A 19781-nucleotide genomic window follows, 5' to 3' on the forward strand; every position below is an offset into this window, starting at 1 on the left:
GCGGAGAGTTCTCATAATCGTAGGAGACATAGAACACTCGGTTTCGATACTCTATGTACACTGTCGCAACTGCATACGTCGTTAAAGTAAAATAACGGATGCCTAAGATTTCTCAATTTCGAATTTCAAATGGCGAAATTTCTAACTCAACGGTTATTTCCCTTCTTTCCCTGTTATTAAAATTAAATGACTTGATTCCATCATATCGCGAGACACATTGAATTCGAGGCAAACAAATTCCCCCAAAAATCTACGAGTTCTCGGAACGCCTTTAGAACGCTTAACCCTTTGCACTCGGCGATATTTTCGTTACAGAAAAATAGTAATTCGAAGACTTTCTTTCGTTTCATAAAGTCGACGATATTTTTAAAGTGGCAAATAAGAAATCGTATGGAAATTGAGACGTAGAATTATTTTACTTCGACATTCCACGCATCGTTGGGTAATTTTAAATCTGATATATTAATTAACACCGATTTTTAGAATCTGATTAAATTTCGAAACTTAACGAATTCTACAAAATTTCGAAATGCCTTTAAAAATTCTATGGTATTCCGGAAAATTAACCATAATCCAATCTAACACGGCAAAATTTCAAGTCTCGTGTATGGAATTTTCGCGAATAAAGCTCGAAGGGGGGTTGGGGAGTTAGAAAAACGTGGAGTTTTGGAATCTCGTGGCTTATTCGCCAGTTCGAATTTCGTACCATATACCCAGGTCGGATCTCATGTTCGTTGGCCCCCGCGTGCTTGAAACGGCAATAGTCTGGTTGGTGTAACGTGACGGGATACGGTGGATCGTGCTTAAAGCGGAACTGGCTCAGCACACTTAGCGGAATAAGAAGAATCCGCACGAATTAAACCCTTAATCGGAGGTTCGAATCGTTTAATCGCTGGTTAAAGAGGAAATTTCATTGCGCCGCAAGGAAGCTGCGTCGTCTGATCGCCGGCCTCTCTCTTTTACTCCCTCTTTCTTTCCGGCGAGGGTCATTGGCCACGACATTGATATCGTTCTCGTTTCGAACTATAGCCGTCGCGGAAGAAGCGCGAAATGTATCACGGTCAAATTAATTATACACCCCTAATCTAATCGAACCGACTCGATGAGTTAATTGACTGTTTAATTTCTGACGTGATGTATATTCTCTGAACCAAAGGTTTTCCATTATGATCGATACGGTACACGTGGATACGTGTGCGTACGCGCGTATAGGTTAAGGCACTGCTAAAAATGGTGGCTTCGTTTTTCCTCCTATTTTTTTCTCTTCCTCTAACTTTTCCTTTCCACTTCCTACGTTATGTAAGTTACTAAAATTAGAATGGAGTTACAGCGAAAAGAGGGTGATTCGTAGTCAGTTCTAGTAACTTTTAGGGAATATCTGGTTCTTCTCTTTTAGAGACATTTTGGATAGTTTTGTAGGTTAGATTACGTGTGGTTTTTTGATACGTCGTTGGAGACTGATGTTTCGAACTTTTCTCGACGAAAGTGTAATACTAGAAGATCTTTGCGAGTATCTGAGAAACTTCATAATACGGAGATGATACGTTTTGACAAAAGTTGTTTAGAATATTGATCTTTATAATAGATGGAAACATTGTCGTATAAGTTGCATATGTCGCTATTGATTTAAATTAATAGCGAAGCAAATTGTATTAATTATTATTATGCATGATTCGTTGTTTCTACCTTTTTAAGAATGATGATTTATCATGTACTCGTTCGTTGAATCATTCTGGTCGAGTATCAGTAAAATTTATTATTGTTCTTCGATTGTCGAGTCATCACCTTCGATCATTATATGCGGGAAAGCTCGTGCGATCGCTCAATGAATCGCTGATTTACATTGAAAATATTGCTCGCGTGTACATATTATGCATATCCATTAATTAAATGTATTTTTTCTAATCACTTCTTTCTACTCGTTCGTGCAATTACTCGTTTTTTTATCTATTTCCGATCAATAACCGTGGGGGAAGAGGAGAATGGAGCCGTATCCATACATTCTGCATATTTTTCTTGGTCTATAATCTATCGTTTAATTTAAAAAAATTAAAAATATACAATTTGAAAGGAGAGTAAAGAAAAATGGGAGAGAAAAGCGATCGTCGTACTGCTAATAATATTTCGATTAAATTTTTGCAATTCATCTGTAATTTTTTTGTGAAAATTTTCAAATTTAACACTTTATCAGCCGCTCACTTCTCGCCACCGGTGAATTTCGCGCGGGTTCTACTAGTTGCTGATGGTCGTAGTTACGCTATCCTTATTTAAAAAGGCACTAATATTTGAGACTAACAGAACAAGCATCTGCTTAAAGAATATCGAGAAAAGACGATCGAGAGAGTTAAAACAGAAGCATAGTGGAAGCATTGTACCGCGCTGAACCGAAGTCACGTCTGCGTGACAGCAGCCGGCAAAGTGTTAAGAAGCCAGAAATTCGGCTGTAAACGATTTCAGCGTGAAATATTTCCTTTGGCCCATTATTTATCGTATCATAAGTAATTTAAAAGGGCAAAAAATCGAAATTTCCAAATTTTTCCAATTACAAATTCGATCGGAGAACATTTCAAAATTTCTTCTCTCCATCGTTAGAAGATTGCACGTTGCGTGCACGTTTCAGCGGAATCTTCGACGATTCGGCATTTCCAAAGATAATGTGCCTATGTAAAGTGCATAATTTGAACAAGTAAAACCTATTAACATGGAGTGCAAATTGACGATATAACGAAGAGGATCTTCATAGTAAGACGGTTTAACGGAAGTGCAATGGTAAACAAGTGGATGAAGGTGAGGAGGATGAAAAGTCACGAATGTATTGATCAAGCAAGATAAAGGAATAGAGGAAAAGCGTTCGCGAACCTGGAATAAATGAGTGGACAGAACATAAAAATCTACGTCAATATTAACACGACGGGAAAATGAAAAAATCCTATGAATTTGTCCAAGCTGTTCCCTTTGGTACTGTTTTCGCGTTACGACATTAACTGTTTGCTGAACGTTATATGCTTCTTAGAAGATCTCTTACGTGGAAGTCCATCAATTCTTCGCCGATGTTTTCATCTTTCCTTTAAGTTTGATCGTGTGACTAGAATCAAATTTTCTTCTCGATCTTGAAAAATTCCTGCGGTTAGGTAGGTTAAATTTTAGATTAAAATTTAAGTTAAATTAAATTTTAAATAAAACTTTAACTTAAATTAATATTTAAGTTAAATTTTAGCCACAGAGTTGTCCTATTTTTAAAACACGAATAGTCGATAGCAAAGTTGATAGAGAAATTTCTTTTTCCTTGTAGATAAGAAATTCAAATTTTCTGTTTCTCTCTTTCTCGCTGTTTATCTATTGTAATTCCTCTAATTTAAATGCCTAACTTTATCTTTTTCCTCGTGAAAAAGTAGTTGTAATTCCTAAAATATTTTCTTCGGTTTTTCTCACTTAATTAACGATTATTTGAAATGCGTGGTATTAAATTGCGCTTAATATTCATGGTCGACAATGTTTTCGAGTTGATTTGCATTAATTGGGTAGTTAATATCGTGTTAACACTTTGCGGACGAGCGTCACATATATGCGTTTTGTAAAAGCTATCAGTTTGTCGAAGGACGCATATGCGCGTTCGATGAAAACAACCGATAGAGCCGAGGGACGCATAAATGTGTCCCACGTAAACGCGTTGCTATAGCTGAGAAACACAAATATGCACCCGCTGTTGCGGCCTTAGGACCCTCGGCGTTCCATGTTAAGCGATGGACTGTTTTATGCCCTTGTCAGCGTCGCTATGAACGAAAATCGCGTTTAAGCAGAAATGAGCGCTGGTAGTTTTGAATGACTATACCCATGTTAAGCGATGGACTGTTTTATGCCCTTGTCAGCGTTGCTATGAACGAAAATCGCGTTTAAGCAGAAATGAGCGCTGGTAGTTTTGAATGACTATCATGGCAGCAACTACGCTCCACGGTACGGTTTACTCAAAACCGCTCCAAAGGGTTAATAATCGATTAATAATGTAGGATTTTTTGCTAAATTAACTCTTAATTAACTCTAAATTAAGACAGAGATCTGCGAGTCTGATAAACAATAACTCCCTTTTAATAACAAAACAGGTTTATTTAATTAAAATATTACACTAAGTTCCTCTCAATTCTAACTCTCAAGCACACGATCCTCTGTTCACTATGTCTCGACTACCCACATTCTGCCTTTTGTCTTCTCTGCCTTCCCGCGCCCTCGCATCCTTACTTTTTACTTTTTACTTTTTACTATTTACTGCTGAAAAAAGTATCGTCAGTTTTTTAATAGAGAATCTTTGATTTTCTACTCTTCTCTAACCAAAAAATCGTCGAGTGCAAAGAGTTAATACTATTTCCTTTGTTAGTGTACTTCACTGCTCGCTATCCTACAGTAAGTACCGTTGTGCTCGGGCAAATTTGAATAAAATCTGCTCGGTTAATTTCAACGGTTCTACTCTTTTTCTATCCTTCTTCTTCGGCATCTCGAGCGTTAGCGAAATCTGATGCAGTTGCTAAGAGAGAATCGATAAAAAGAAAAGGAAAAGAGACAAATGCAGTGGAAAGAAATGTCGTCACTGCAGAAAGTGAACATGCAGTAAGGAAAATTTTACTTTCCTTAATTTTCGTCTTACATTCACAAAAATGGTACCAATAGATTGCTTAAGGTATACCGAACAATGAAAACGTTGTTTCGTAATTTTTCTATCGAGAATCGAGAATTTTGCATATTTATTCAGGAAGGTAATTTAAACGATCGTTAATTGGTTCCCTTTTCATCGCAGGATATACCGTAGATAAAAGAAATCGTTTCCGTTGTTATTGTATTAATTGGTTCAATTTCCATAGGACAGTAAAATTTGTCGGAAATTAAACGAAACTTTCCTTAATCTTGGTTAAAGTTCGCGACCTGTGCATACGGTGGTCATTTTGTTTCTGCGATGCATATTCAAATAGAGGTCAATTGGCGTGTGTGTTGCATCGTGACGTAAGAAATTTTAACCGTTTTGGCGGTGCATTTTGCAACTTTGCAAGTACGATTCGGTGGCCGTAAACGTTAGCCCGCAGTTTCTCCTCTCTTTTGTTCTCGGCGGGTGCAATCGCATTAATTATTCAATGGACGAGAAGCCTGCTTAAAAATAAAATATCATGTCCAGCAATTACCTACAGATCCAGCCAATTATCGTCGGTACAATACGACTAATGAATTCGCGATTTTTCTTATTTAATTTTAATTTATGCAGCGTCGTTTCGATTGTAGTATCAGCAACTTCGATTGTTACGACACGTATATAAATTCTAGCATTTAAAATTTTAATTTTATACGATTCGAAATGAATTCTACGGGAAACTTTGAATCAACAATCGAAATTTGGAGACAATTTATTCAAATGTCTAAATTTTAAAGAACATCATGTGAAATCCTTTAATTCGAAATTTTGAATTTTAGCAGCGGTTCTAAACCGAATCTTTCATCTTAAAAAAAGAACATGGAATGAAAAATTGTGAAATTTTTACGAAACCTTTAGAATATTCGAAGTATTTAATTCCGAAAGAATTCGTACCCTAATTTTTACACTTCGAAGAATTTTAAATTCGAAGAGCTCTTCGGAAATTGGAATTCTTTTCGATAAATTTCCAAATTTTCTTTCGCGATGCCTGTTCGGAAAATGGACCAAGAGTTTAATCATATATGTATGTCAATACGCGGTGCTTGTTTAGTCCGGATTAGTTTGATCGTGAGAAGTGTGTCACGAGGTCATCGACTTCTGAATTGTAATGCAAGAATGATCGGCAGGAAGAACGTTTCTTTGATATGATTCAAACGGAATACGCCATGGAATTCCAATGATTTTCGTGTTGTACTGTTACATTCGACGATAAACCTCGATCCACCTATCTTCGATGGACTATCGCTCGCATAAATCTCTTTGTTGTATTTAGCGTAGCCAGTAAAATACATTCGCAGATTTGAAATATTTCAAAGGAACTATAAAGATTACAATTGAGTTCAAAGTTACACGTACATGGTATTTATCTGCGATCGTTCCATTCAGTGATTTAGTACTCTCTGTTCGAATTTGATTTACGCATTCTGGTTTCTCTGTCGGATGTTAAGGTTATTGTAGCTCGTTAAAATCGAGTTTTCAATAGATATTATACATATATACATAGTCAAGTGTGGAGTAACTGGGTTTTCAGCATTGACCATTATGTAATGAGAGCTATGCACAGGTCTGTATCGTCCAAAGTAATTGGAAAGACCTTTTAGATTATGTAACTCTTCTTAGCGGAGATCACAGGTGTACTGTATTCAAAATAGTTCGGGGAATCATTTATTATACCAAAGTAGCATTCGAAATTCCCGCTATTCTTCGCTTAAAAATAATTCGGATACTATTCATAGCTCGATGAATAGTAAAAGTTTCGGGATGCTTCCCGATGATTATAGATAGCTTTCGCTGGTAAAATAGTAAAATACTGTAGATTTTACTGTATATCTTTTACTAATAAATTATCCTAGATAAAATAAGAGATTTTTCTGCATTTTTGTTCGCCAGTAAGATAATATCAAATTTTCTATGGAAAAATTTTCAATAAAAATAATTGGATAATTTTTGGAAACAGTGCAATTTTCGAACGAATGAATCGTATGTTTCTAATATCTTTAATATACTTTTTAACGTTTAAAATTGATCGATTGAAGTTTCGAAGATTAAACATTCACTGTTGGACTCGCGTTTATTTGTTCAAAGGCATTCCGCCGATGGCCGCGCTTTTACTCTTGATTTTTCACTGCATTACTCGAATTGTAATTCGAGATCAATCACGTATGTCATGGATGTAGTAGGTCATGGGTAGCGAGAAGCAAGGAATTTCACCACCGAATTAATTTTCCTCGCATCGCGATTCAATAGAACGCTCGATTTTCAACGTACTTAGAAATTTGTTTCTATCATTCGCAGGTGTTTATCGTTCGTTCTAATACGGTAGCCGGGAAATTCGATTTCTCAGAGAAAGTTCGTAAACGTTCGAAAGTAAAAGTTGGAAACTGTTGAAACTTCGCAGCTTTTATTTACTCTGTGTGCGTTATTTATTAAACTGTTTCTAGTCGGAATGAAATTCGTTGGAAGTTCAGAACATTCGCGTAGAATTTATCCGGGCTGTCAAAACGTATTTAACGATAATATAATAATTGACAGAAATGGAAAAATTCGTTTTCGATTAAGGAAAGAAAATTCAATCGTAAAGGGCAAAGAAATTTTCCTTTCTGTAATCTCTTATCGGTATTTAAATTTCCTCTAATTTACCGTACTCGAATTTACTTCGATCAATTTATTCCTGCGAATATAAATAAGAGAAAAACGTTGAAACTTTTTAACGAAGCCTCGAATATCTATGCTTATAGAACGTCTTCCTGCCGTTTATGCCTGTAAAATCATATAAAGTTCGATCGCAAAGAATTGGGACACTAGGTATATCGGAATTCGTTCATCCGTCAATACTCAGCGTTTCTAATAATTTAACTTTATTTCGAACTTGTCCCGAAGATTCCCCGAACTTGGCGTAATTTTCAACGAAAGTTAAGCTACTTGCGGAACTAGACGCGTTTAATGGTACCACAGTTACTCGCAACATATGTTTTTTGGCCATCGGCCAAACGCCACGCTCGAAAACCGATGGCTACAGCGTTTATGTATTGATCCTTGAAATAATAGGAAAGCAGGAAAGAGAGACCGAGACGGGAACATAAGGATAGGAATTTCTTTCGTGTCGTTTGGAAAATCAGTTAAATTTCGGAAAATAAATATATCCCCTGCTCTTCTGACATGTCTTCATCGATGATTATGAACTCGAATCTGATGAAGAAAATATCGATTGGATTGTTATTTCATGTGGATATATTCTTGGTATCCTTTCGTCACGACCAAAATGACCGAATTTTGATTAAAATAAAATAAATTTTTCATTTAGTAACTATCAAAAGGATCAAAATGACTTTGCAGTTGCTGAGAATGTTCAGCTGCTAGCAGTGAACTTCAGCAGCAATTAATTTCATCGGTTTCGTTATTCGAGTTTATGATTTTCCTTTGAACACGTGTTCCAGTAATTATGAAAGTGATCGAATGTATCATGCGTGATTTATAAGCGTTTATACGCGTGTTGTTTTATTGTTAAAGAGTATCATTTTTGGTCGATTCTTTTAAGCAGTTCTCTTTATCGTGTATTTCTGAAACCCCGGAAATTTCATGCTGTCTGGACTTCCGTTAACTGTTATTATTTAACAATGCGGTAACAGCGTCTTTTACTTAACATTACCGGATAGTGTTCCGTTGAGTCATGCTCGGTACCTTTTTCCATCAGTTTCATAATCACTTAACTGGTTCTTATCGAACCGACGATTGGTTTAAGAAAGTGTAAGAAACGAGTAATCAGTAATTATTTATTACGTAATTTTCAAAGGATGATACAATTAGCGTGTCTCAATTAAAATTCCATTTACGTAATGGTGCCAAATAATTACAAAAGAAAAGAATGTTATATTAATAAACCACGATAAAAGTCGGTTTGAGCAAGCTGGTCTTTCCAGAACTTCGTTGTATTTTTCTTTTTCTTTAATTTATCAAGTTTTTTTCATTTACATTTTAATTTATAATTTACCTCGAATTAATTTAAATTCTCTCTTTCTCGAGGAAAATTGATAATGAGATTATAATTATTCGAAAGTTTTACCCGTTTGTACAAACCTTTAAGTAAACTTTCACTTTTCTCCGGTGTTTTTCGATAATGGCTTTCCGATTGCATAATGTACGATATCTAATGTAGAGCTCGGTTTAACACTATTAAATTACGAACTTCTCACCCCCGTGTTGCACGATGTATTAACATCACGCACTTGAATGACGTAGCATGTGTCAGGCTAATTAATACGATCGAACGCGAGGTGATTCCACGAGCAAAAATAAACAGAGAAGAAAGAATAAAATTTTTTTTATCCCAGGCTTCTCTTTCAAGAAATTCGTGCTCGTGTACTCCTCGAGTACACGTGCACTCGCCTAATTCCTAATAGAATGCGTTCAGCATGTCTGCCGACAACTGCTATTTCAAACTCGATTTTCTCGTAAACGAGGTCTCAGATTTAAACAAAATTCTATTCTATTTCTCCGATTTATCTTGATTTGTGCAAGAGCCTTTTAATTGCTTGTAAATGAACGAATAAAATTCTTATGGGTAAAGTAATAGGGTAAATTATGTTCGCGCTCCAAATACGCGGTGTACGCGGAAATTGTCACGATTTCGATAAATAAATAATTTCTGAATAATAGTTACAACAATAAATCTTCCTATTTATCTTCTGGAAAATTGAAGAATATGAAATATGATTTAATTATGTTTTTTCACTGTGTTTACATATATAGGGAAATATCTCATTGATTATGCGAATAAGTAAGCAAACGTGGTCGACATATTGACTTGTAGAATGGGTTAATTTTTAACAGTAATAGACGACATTTTCAAACGACTAAGGTCACTGTTAATGACAACAGGGGTTAACAAATTTGTAATTAAAGAGTAAGCAATGGGGAGACGTAAATTTGGAAAACTCATTTCCGTCATACTTATTTCTAGGTTACGGTGTTTCTTGATTCGATAACATATATTACCGCAATTATTACGCTAATTAGATTGCTGACCATGCCCGAATGAATCTAGATCACCGGTTGTAAGTTTTAAATGGGAACACAGTTAACGCTGATTCGAGGAATAATTTTACATAATAGCACAAGTCGGTTGTTTCATCGCCTTGTGTAATTTGCTTTTTAAACAATTTTTCGCGGGTTTCGATACCTTGCAGGAATTTCTTTATCCCCGCGTATTGGGAAATAAGATCAGCGTGCTCGTTTTAAAAGCGAAACATAATAGCCGATTAAACGGAACGAATATTCCACGTTTCTTTTTTTTATATCCCATAGAAGCAATTTAGAAAGGATTAACACTAAACTTGCCATGTTCTAAACCACCGTTTCCCAAACTTTCGTTAAAAATGTCGCGTCTAACGTTATCGCCTTAATCGCTCGTCTTCGCCATTTTTCTTCCAATATAGGTATAGTCATTTCCTCGATGTCTCCCGTTACTCTGTTTTTCAAAGCTTCTACCTTTTTTCCGTTCTCCAGTTATTTGACCGTGATAGGTTTAGCGTTAAAGGGGAAAAAGATTGAATAAAATCGTAAGCAATTATAGACGATTATACGGATAAAGTGAGCTTAAAGGAGGAATATCCATGGATAAAAAAGCGTAAAAGAGATTTAAAAAATGACAGAAAAAATAGTAGATTTACTGAAAGGAAAGAATAGGGAGAAGAAGCTTCTGCAAGGGAAGGAAAAAAGGGTCGATTAGTGGGAGACAGAGAAACGGAAAGGAAACAAAGATTTTGTCAGTCAGTCGGTCGCGGTCGTTGTTCGTCGCATAACGGGTTTTCATGTAACGGGGTCGAGCGACGTTCCTCTCTTTTCTTCCTTGTTTCTTCGTCCGTGGAGACCGAGGAACGGGCGGGTTCTCGTGACCGTTTCGAGGCCGGGACGCTGACCTAGAATCCCATCGAAACCGCTTCTCTCTACGCTTCTAGCATTTTCCAATTTACGCTTAGCACTGATTTCTAAAAATTCATTCCCTTCGAATAATTTGCTTTATGATTCGTTCTATGGTTTCTCGTTACATGAAAATAAACACAGCCTCCGAGGGAAACGTCTTTAAACATTATGGCATTAAATATCTTTCATATGCGAGGATATAACCTCAAAATCGTCGGAATTTCCTACCTCTGTCGTGCGTAGTTTTGTCACGGTGATTTTAATCTTAATTGCAACTGGAAAAATATAACGGATAATGTTGTTTATTCGATATTTATGCAATATTTCAACGAAATGTTATGATTTTAACAACGGAACACATCGATCGATGTTTGAAATAAAACTTAGGTTATGTACGATGAACTTGTATTAAAATAATCGCATTGCAATCATTATCGAATGAACCATGCATTAAGTATGATACCGTTTCTACGGGCTGCGCTATTGTGTTTATACAGTTTATTGGCTAAAGAAACAGTTATGGTTCCCCTTAGATAATACGAGTTCCAGCTAGAAGGCCAATTGGCACGCTTCGTCGTTGAAGTATTCAAAATGGAAACAACGAGAAAGTCTTACTCTCCCTCGTTAACTCATTCCGCATTTTTGATCGTGTTTCCAATGTTACTACAAAATTTCCCATAATTCGTGAATTATTGACTAATTAGTGAACTGCGAATGTCGAGGTAATTATTCTTATACGAGTAAGGTAATCTCAATATCGGTGGTATAATTGAAGAGGGATTGATTCTCTACGAAAAAATAAATCGAAAATGAAGAATAAAATTTCTTCGTTCGAAGATTCGTTGCCGAGAAAATCGACTTTGAATATTCACCGAGTACGCCGGTATATCGATGGTCCATCCGCCATAGTTGAAATTAAGTGCACGTGTACTCTGTGAATATTCAAAGTCGATTTTTTCAACAACGAAGCTTCGAATAAAAAAATTTTATTCTTCATTTTCGATTTGTTTTTTCACGTAGAATCACCCTGTGCCCGGCTGAAGCCATTGCTGTGATACCCTGTGTATGTAAGTAAATAAATATAGATGAAACATATGGCATAAGAAGGAATGAAATTTATTTCACATCAGTTAGAACAGTTGCTTCTTAATATCATGTTCCATTAAGCTACAAGCAATATAAACGGATATTTTCCTAGTCGTTAAACGTATAGTACTTATAAATCATCTTGCAAATTACTGTATCACCTGAATTCATGTATTATGTTGTCATTTTTTAACCTATACTAATGAAAAGAAACGAATCTATTATTCAAATCAACGCAAGCTCGTTGCATTAATTTTAATTTTTAAAAATAATGGCTCGTCATCTCTACTTTTGATTCCGCACTTTATCATTCAAACATTTCTAACGTAATAGCGATGTCTCCAAGTCAGGAAGCCGCGTTCATCCAACACGTAATGGGAATTCATTAAAAACGCATTGATTAATGGCTCGTGTCAAATCTAAATTAAGCAAAAAGAAAAATAACCAGATGCGCTTCATCTTTCAACGTCTAATCGCGTTTTCTTTGCCGATACTTCCATCATCGGAACGCGATGCTCGTGTAATTAATTAATTTCCACTGGCTCGGTGTTGCGGTACAGCTTTGTTCCCTGATATTTTGGTCCTTATTGTGGACTTCGGTTGAAGATCAAGAAATTTTGCCATGTTTTTATCGTTCAACGTGCTAATTACTTTAAAACGATTAGAATTTACGGATAGCTGCACGTGCTTCTTTATCCATCGAAAGCCTTGCCACCTGTCGGTCATATTCCTTTTTCTTGATAATTTTACCTCGAATTCCTAAAAACGAGCAGATTAGAATTACCTATACGGTAGATTTATCTGCAGATTGAAAATTGCTAACAAGAGCTATTAGCAGATTTCATGTCAAGTGGATCTGTGATGAGCTCGAGACTACGGAGAGTAGGGTAATTAGAATCAACTGCTGTTTCTTGTGCGATATACGAGTTATGGTATCTATAAACCTCCAAAAATCATTGTTAACGCAATATCAAAATAACGTTTATTTATACTATCAATATTTTTGATATTTTTGGCATTGTTATTATTGTCGTTGTTGTTGTTGATTTTTTAAGATTGTATTTCAAGTAACGGTTTTTACAAAATATTTCGCGCCATATTGCTTTCAACATGGCGACAGAGAACGTGTTAATACGGTATCTTCATCGTATAAGGAAAAGGGCACTCGTCCATCTTCGTATCGATTAACTTATATTTTGAAACGAATAGTATGAACTATAATAGTAAACATTTTTAAGTATTCTGCGAATTTACGTCTTTGGACTTTTCAACGTTTTAAGCACAATGATTAATTATCTCCGCTTTATCTGGCCGCCATCTTTAGATTATATCGCAAACATGTTCGAAATGTAATTGTCGTTTGACGTCGTTGAAAAGAAGGGCGTTAATTCGTTTAACGTTTCATCGTTATTAAAGAATCAGCATATTCGTGAATAGATGTTGGCAACGAGGTAGGAATCAGCATTCTATTTTTAACCTATATTTCTTCCCTATCTTTCTAAATATACTTAATCGCGTGCTTCTTGTTAATCTTAAGTCTCAGATTAGGGCTAGGTGTGAGATTAAAGAGAAGATAAAATAAATTCGCGTAATTTTTATTTTATCGGCAAAATTTTGTTTCACTCAATGCGAATCACCGATAACGAACGCATCGTCGTCTTTAACTGCAACAGTACGCGGGTATAACGTATATAAACGTGTATATAATACATCGCCGTGAAAGAGATTCAACAAGATCTTACGAAGGAAAGTTCGAACATATAACTTTTCGATAAAATTTTACATTACGATGGCACACGTGCTAGCGATGCTATTAATATATTGTTTTAGGTATTCATAGTTCACCAGATATTTAACGTATGCAGGTAGGATTACGGATTCGGGTAAGATTAGAAAAAGTCGTACGCATTCGGGTAAATTCGGACGAATTCGGCTTACCACGATTTACCCCGATTTACCCCGAGTTGAGGCCATTTGCAATTTTGTGAATAACCAAGTACGAAATCGTATCCCAAACCGAACATATCCGATTTGTCCCGACTCTGAACTTTCGTATCCGACATATTTGACGTCGTGCGCTACCCTATGAGATATTTAATGTAGGGAGAGCTAATTTATCCGGTGCAACGTGTCAAATTGTATGGTCAATTGAGCAAATTTATTTGCAGCTATCGAACAACGTATATCAGGTTTGTTATAAAATTACACGAGATTGACCACCTTATATTATGATATAAAGATCTCGTATAACATTCCGTATTTTTTAGCAAGGACCGAATCAACGATAAAGATAATCTTTCTTCGTTTGACCGATTCCACAACCTCTTCCATCGTTCTTGTAATACTATTGCGAAATATTTTCCTCTAGATTTTACGTAATATTAATGATAAAAAGCCATAAATCAAAATGTATAGCAATTTTTGCGAGTGTACAGAAATTCACGAGAAACTCTATATATAACCTTGGAAATGGATTATTGCCAATGACGGTAGTAAGATAACCTAAAAGAGCTCCACCTTTTTCGAATACACGTAACCTGAAGAATCATATCGGAATAAAATCGCGTATATCTAATTTTCCATATAGATAAACTAAAGTAACGCGAAAGTAATAACCAACAATCCATATTAAAATATTTCCATTAAACCGAAGTTTCCCTTTAAAAAAATACGTTTTATTCACTAAAAGTGAAAAGCACCGAACGAAAGAGAACGTCGGGGTGAGCTGGACGCGGAGTGGTAAAAAGATGAAACAAACTATTTAATTATAAGATAACCCACGAAAATAAATTGTCAAAGGAAAATTCCAACGCTGCTAGTGAATAGTGATTATCATTTGCTTCTGGGGGGCTGCCAGAGGACGCTCGCTGAAGCTATTTTTTCTCTCCGTAATTGATACAATTTCGATGATTAAACGCGTTCGGCAATAAGTTACAGGGAACTGCTCCCACTCGTACGATACTACATCGAAAGAAAAACTTATATACGTGGAACGTAAGCCGCGCTATACTATGCGTAAGGCAGTCGAGATAAGAAAGTAGCCTGATGATAGCCTAGTTCTTTTTGCGTGAAACGTGTTCGCGTGCGGACACGGGAACACGCTTGTGGTTAAACAAGCCGAACCCAACGTAGATCCGTGTTACTTCCGACGAAGATGTATCTTTTCCTCGGCTTTTGATTTTGTGAAAACTCCGTGTGTTTCTCTTTACGGTACGTTGCTTTCCCGATTCAACTTTCCCCCACTCCTGTTTTTCCTTTTCCCCTTCTCCTTTTAATCCTTTTCCCCTTTCTTCTCTTTTTCGATTTCTATTTATATCGTCGTTGATTATTAGAAATCGTTATGGCGGTAAAACGATTTCTGTGTGGCAAATTTTCCAGGGTGTTTACGATCTATCCGTAAACACGGTCCAACTTTTCATCGAGGCTTTTATCCGATTTATATTCGCAACGACGACGACCTGTACGCCGATTTTATGCAATACAACCGACGAATCTCCGGTGAAAGACTGTGCGGACTGCTTTTTGGGTGGGAGCTATAAATTCGAGTGGCAGATTTTGTTCATTTTCGTGTCCGCGAGCGGAGACGATGGTCAAGGTCTCCGCCCTGCGGTTCCTCGGTGTTCGTGCAAAATATCGCCGATCTCGATCTATGTCTGACGTTCGTTTCAAGGTAGTACTCCGACCCAATTTTTAGTTTTATTATTCGCCGCTGGTGCTTGGAACTAGAAATGCGGCTTTGCCAACCACGTCTCTTCTCTCCCCCCCCTCTCTCTCTCTCTCTCTCTCTTTCTTTCTTGCGAAATTGATTATCAGAAATGACCGGCGGAAGCTTTTGGGCTATGTGTGTTAACGCGTTCAAAGGAACCGAGAGATTAACTGCTCGGATGAGTTCTCGTTGCCGTAAAAATGAATCGTACTCGTTAAGTATGTACAAATATTACTGATATTAATTAACGATATATATATATATTACGTATTTGTAGAATGCGAGATAAATGTAGTGACTGGTCAAGGTCATTTTATTCCTCTGTCACTTTATCACAACGGATTAACCTAACAGTAGAGTGTCACACAAAGTTCTCGCGTGAAAGAGAAATTTTAATTGATAGGTCGTAATAAATTTTATTACGACACAAACGAAACGAAATAAACTTTTATTAGGATAAATACACGTCGCCGTATTTGTTGGGGCAGCTTGATTTGCCTTTGATGCAGCTCCGAGTCTCTTTAGGGCAGAATGCATTATATTTGCAGTGAAATTTAGTGAAATTTTATTTGAGTACAGGTGGTCTTTATGTACAGTGTACGAAGACTTTCGTGAGTGACTGTACCCCGCCTTATGGATTCGCGTGATTCACGCAATTCGAATAAGTCCTATCTCTCCTCTGTGTGATTAGAAAATACCGTTTAAAGTATTCGCGGGAAAAGTATCGAATCATTTTTCGTTTCCTTTTCAATGCCTTTTTTTAAATTATAATCCAGAAGAAACACGTCTTATTGTACTAATGTGACTAAATTATATCTTATGCCACTAGAGTTCTTTGGCACTAGGGAATTAATGCATCAAGGAACTAGAGCTAGACCTTAGAGTACTGACACATTATGATATCGAATTTCACAAAGTATTATGACTAATTAAATATTATTGCGAATGGTAAAATACTGTGATATCAGGGAATTTAATATCCTAGAGAATTAGAGTACAACTATACCGAAGCATCAGAGTTCCAAGGTATCGACGCGTTGAGAAATTTTCCAATCTTTCATAACAAATGCAAGAATGAAGATAGAGTTGAATAGTGTCCAAAAAATGAAGCCGATAATTCTTAAAGATCGCGATGACTCGGTACCGACGACACGAGAAAAAATAGCGAGAAAGATAATAGCCGGTGCAAGATGATTGCAGCTTTCTAGCTGGTCGTTAAACGGTAAACGCGTAAAAGAAAAGAGCGTAGAATAAATCGCGCAAATGGTTCTCTTCCGCCAATGAAGATTACCGAGGCTCCAGCTCATTTTGCACGATCCTAATTTTCGTTTCTTTGTTCTGTTTGCAGCTGAGGAAAAGCTGTGGTCGTAGAGAAGCACGAAATGAGTCCAACAGAAATTAAATCCATTTGTAGCCCTTTTGGAAAACCCTGGAACGGCGTGAACGTGAAGTTTTCGTTGCATCTTTCTCAAACTCTGTGTCCTCATCTTTGAGCAAATCGTACTTCCCCTTCAACTTTTACAGTCGCAAACAAACAAACGTAAGTAAGACCTAGATAATATATATATACATATATATATATATACATACATACGTGTTCACGTGCTAATATACATATATATATATATAGATTTATACCTTATTGAAAAAGTAGCAAAGATCGTATCAAGACCAAAGATAAAGCCGAAGAAAGAGAACGAAGCAAGAGGGAACAAGCGACAAAGAAGTGTTCTTCATCAGTTCTAAGAAGTTTCCAACACGAGGGAGAAACGAATAGGCAGTGATATACCTTGAAAACGTCATTACACGAAAACTACCCAGAAAACGCGTAGTTAAAGGTTATTTTGTTCCGAACGGAAGAGAAAAAGTGGAAGAAAAACGAGCCAAAATGAGCACAATTAGCAGCATCCAGTCTACATCCGTGAAGGACTTCTACAGGGACAGGTCTATCTTCGTCACCGGCGGTACTGGCTTCATGGGTAAAGTCCTCGTCGAGAAGCTACTCAGATCTTGTCCAGAAATAAGAAACATTTATGTTCTGATAAGACCCAAAAAAGGTCAGGATGTCCAGGAAAGGTTGCGGGAACTATTGAATGGGCCGGTATAATTATTTCTCTCTTACTTCCTTTTTTGTCTTCTTTTTCAATTATATAATTGGAGAAAGGGAAGTTGCGCGTGCTATCTTCAATAGGCTCTATTGCCTCTTTAAATGCAATATCCTGGTTTGAATTCTGGTTTGAAAGTCTTACTATACAATATCGTGGAATGCATTAGAGAAGCAGATAGGAAATGAATTTATTTATTTGCTTCGTCCGGTAAAATAGACACGTGATTCGCTTGAAATTTGTATTTTTATCGCTAAACTATGAATTTAATTCGTAGTATCGAGTTGAGGATTTGAAATATCTAATTTCGATTAATCGAACCGGTCCCTTTCTTTATGTAGATTGTAATTCCAAGAAAGATTAGAAACGAATAATTTGTAGATGAAGATAGTTTTATCGAAGAGCAGAACTAATATGTTAAAATGTTGACAGCTGTTCGAGAAGTTACGGCGAGACGCTCCGAACGAGCTCTCAAAGATAGTTCCCGTGGCTGGGGATGTGACGGAACACGAACTAGGCATCTCAGAGTCCGATCAGAATACTCTAATAAAAAATGTGTCGATCGTCTTTCATTCCGCCGCCACTGTGAAATTTGACGAAGCACTAAAGCTTTCGGTCACTATCAACATGGTTGGCACTAAACAGTTGTTGAATTTGTGCCATCGTATGCACAATTTAGAGGTAAGGAATGTAATTTTATTAAATTTGGATGTTCAGAAGTTTGTATGTCATAATGTATTAAGTATGTAGTCACATAGTTGGGATAGATCGTATTCATTAATCTGTATGTTTCCATGCACAGGCGCTGATCCACGTTTCAACGGCATATTGCAATTGTGATCGTAAAGACGTTGCTGAAGAGATATACCCTCTGTCGGCGGAACCAGAACATATAATCACTTTAACAAAGTCCATGGATGCCAAGGTGGTTGATGATATAACACCGGCTTTAATTGGCAAACGTCCGAATACCTATACTTTTACCAAAGCCCTAACGGAAAGATTGTTGCAATCAGAAGCTGGTTATTTACCAGTTGCAATCGTGAGACCCTCTATTGTCTTGTCATCGTTTAAAGAACCAGTAGCTGGATGGGTGGACAATTGGAACGGGCCGACTGGAATTATTATTGCAGCTGGAAAAGGTTTCTTCAGGTAAGCGTAAATTTTTAATTCCTTGTATCAGTATTTCTATATTAGTTAGGTATAGTAGCTGATATTTGTTTGGAATTTAAGAAATTTCACCTAATATTGAGATACTGTGATATAGTATTGAAATGACATTGTTAACGTTGGAGAAAACGAATTGTTAAAATTTAGTGTCACCGACCTAGCTGTTACGTAAATTGAAAGGTCGTGTGTTGAATTGAATTCATAATAGTTTGAATTGTATGAAAGATTTGTTTTAAAACAAGAGCAGATTATCATACTAATTTAGTAGATTATCGTACTAACAATAAATTAATAAATTAATAAATAATGTAAGATTAATAAGAATAAATTATTTGTTCTTCCCCAAACTTTATAATTCAAATGTTCGTATTGATTATTAATAAATAAACATTTGTTATTACAGATCTATGTTGTGTTATAAAGACATGATAGCAGACTTAGTGCCGGTCGATATAGTAATTAACTTGATGATATGCGCGGCATGGAGGACTGCGACGAATCGTCCAAAGACGATTCCGGTATACAATTGTTGTACCGGTCAACAGAACCCGATTACCTGGAAGCAATTTGTTGAGCTCACGTTCAAATACTCTCGAAAGCACCCATCGAACAGTGTGATGTGGTATCCGGATGGCATATGCCACAACTCCATTTTTTTGAACAAAGTGTGCATAATCTTCCAGCACATACTACCGGCGCACATTTTAGACTTCATTTTTCGACTGAAGGGCAAACCGACCTTTATGGTCGGCGTACAAACAAAGCTCCGTAAAGCTGCCGAGTGCTTGGAGTATTTTAGTACGCAACAATGGAACTTCAGAGATGACAATGTTCGACAATTAGGTGAACAGCTCTCTCCCGAAGACCGACAGACTTTTATGTTCGATGTCAGACAGATTGACTGGCCAGCGTATTTGGAACATTACATATTGGGAATTCGGCATTTCATTTTAAAGGACAATCCGAACACACTACCAGCTGCTCGTTTATATCTTAGGAAGTAAGTAGTGGTTTTTCGCTACAACGATAGTACACTTGGACATATTTTGATGATAGTAAATGAAGTTGAAATTTTTCTGTGAAATTAATTATCTCAAATATCAACGGTCAGGAGAGT

The 19781-nt window shown here is 36.6% G+C and overlaps 1 protein-coding gene across 5 annotated transcripts in view; it reads left to right on the forward strand.

Moving 5' to 3' along the window:
* Positions 1–19781, forward strand: part of LOC108553666 (putative fatty acyl-CoA reductase CG5065) — a 37676-nt gene that overhangs the window by 16537 nt on the left and 1358 nt on the right. For 3 of the 5 annotated variants that reach the window (XM_017908675.1, XM_017908667.1, XM_017908684.1), the window contains 5 exons: positions 16738–16929; positions 17020–17490; positions 17927–18175; positions 18297–18646; positions 19068–19664. In XM_017908675.1, coding sequence (XP_017764164.1) covers positions 17278–17490; positions 17927–18175; positions 18297–18646; positions 19068–19664 — 1409 coding nt within the window. In that variant the 5' untranslated portion in view covers positions 16738–16929; positions 17020–17277. The remainder of the gene's footprint in view (positions 1–16737; positions 16930–17019; positions 17491–17926; positions 18176–18296; positions 18647–19067; positions 19665–19781) is intronic. The other 2 variants (XM_017908693.1, XM_017908701.1) reach the window with 2 other exon arrangements.

This window comes from Eufriesea mexicana, unplaced genomic scaffold (genome assembly GCF_001483705.2).
Source record: "Eufriesea mexicana isolate 0111107269 unplaced genomic scaffold, ASM148370v2 scaffold22, whole genome shotgun sequence".
Classification (NCBI taxonomy): Eukaryota; Metazoa; Arthropoda; class Insecta; order Hymenoptera; family Apidae; genus Eufriesea; species Eufriesea mexicana.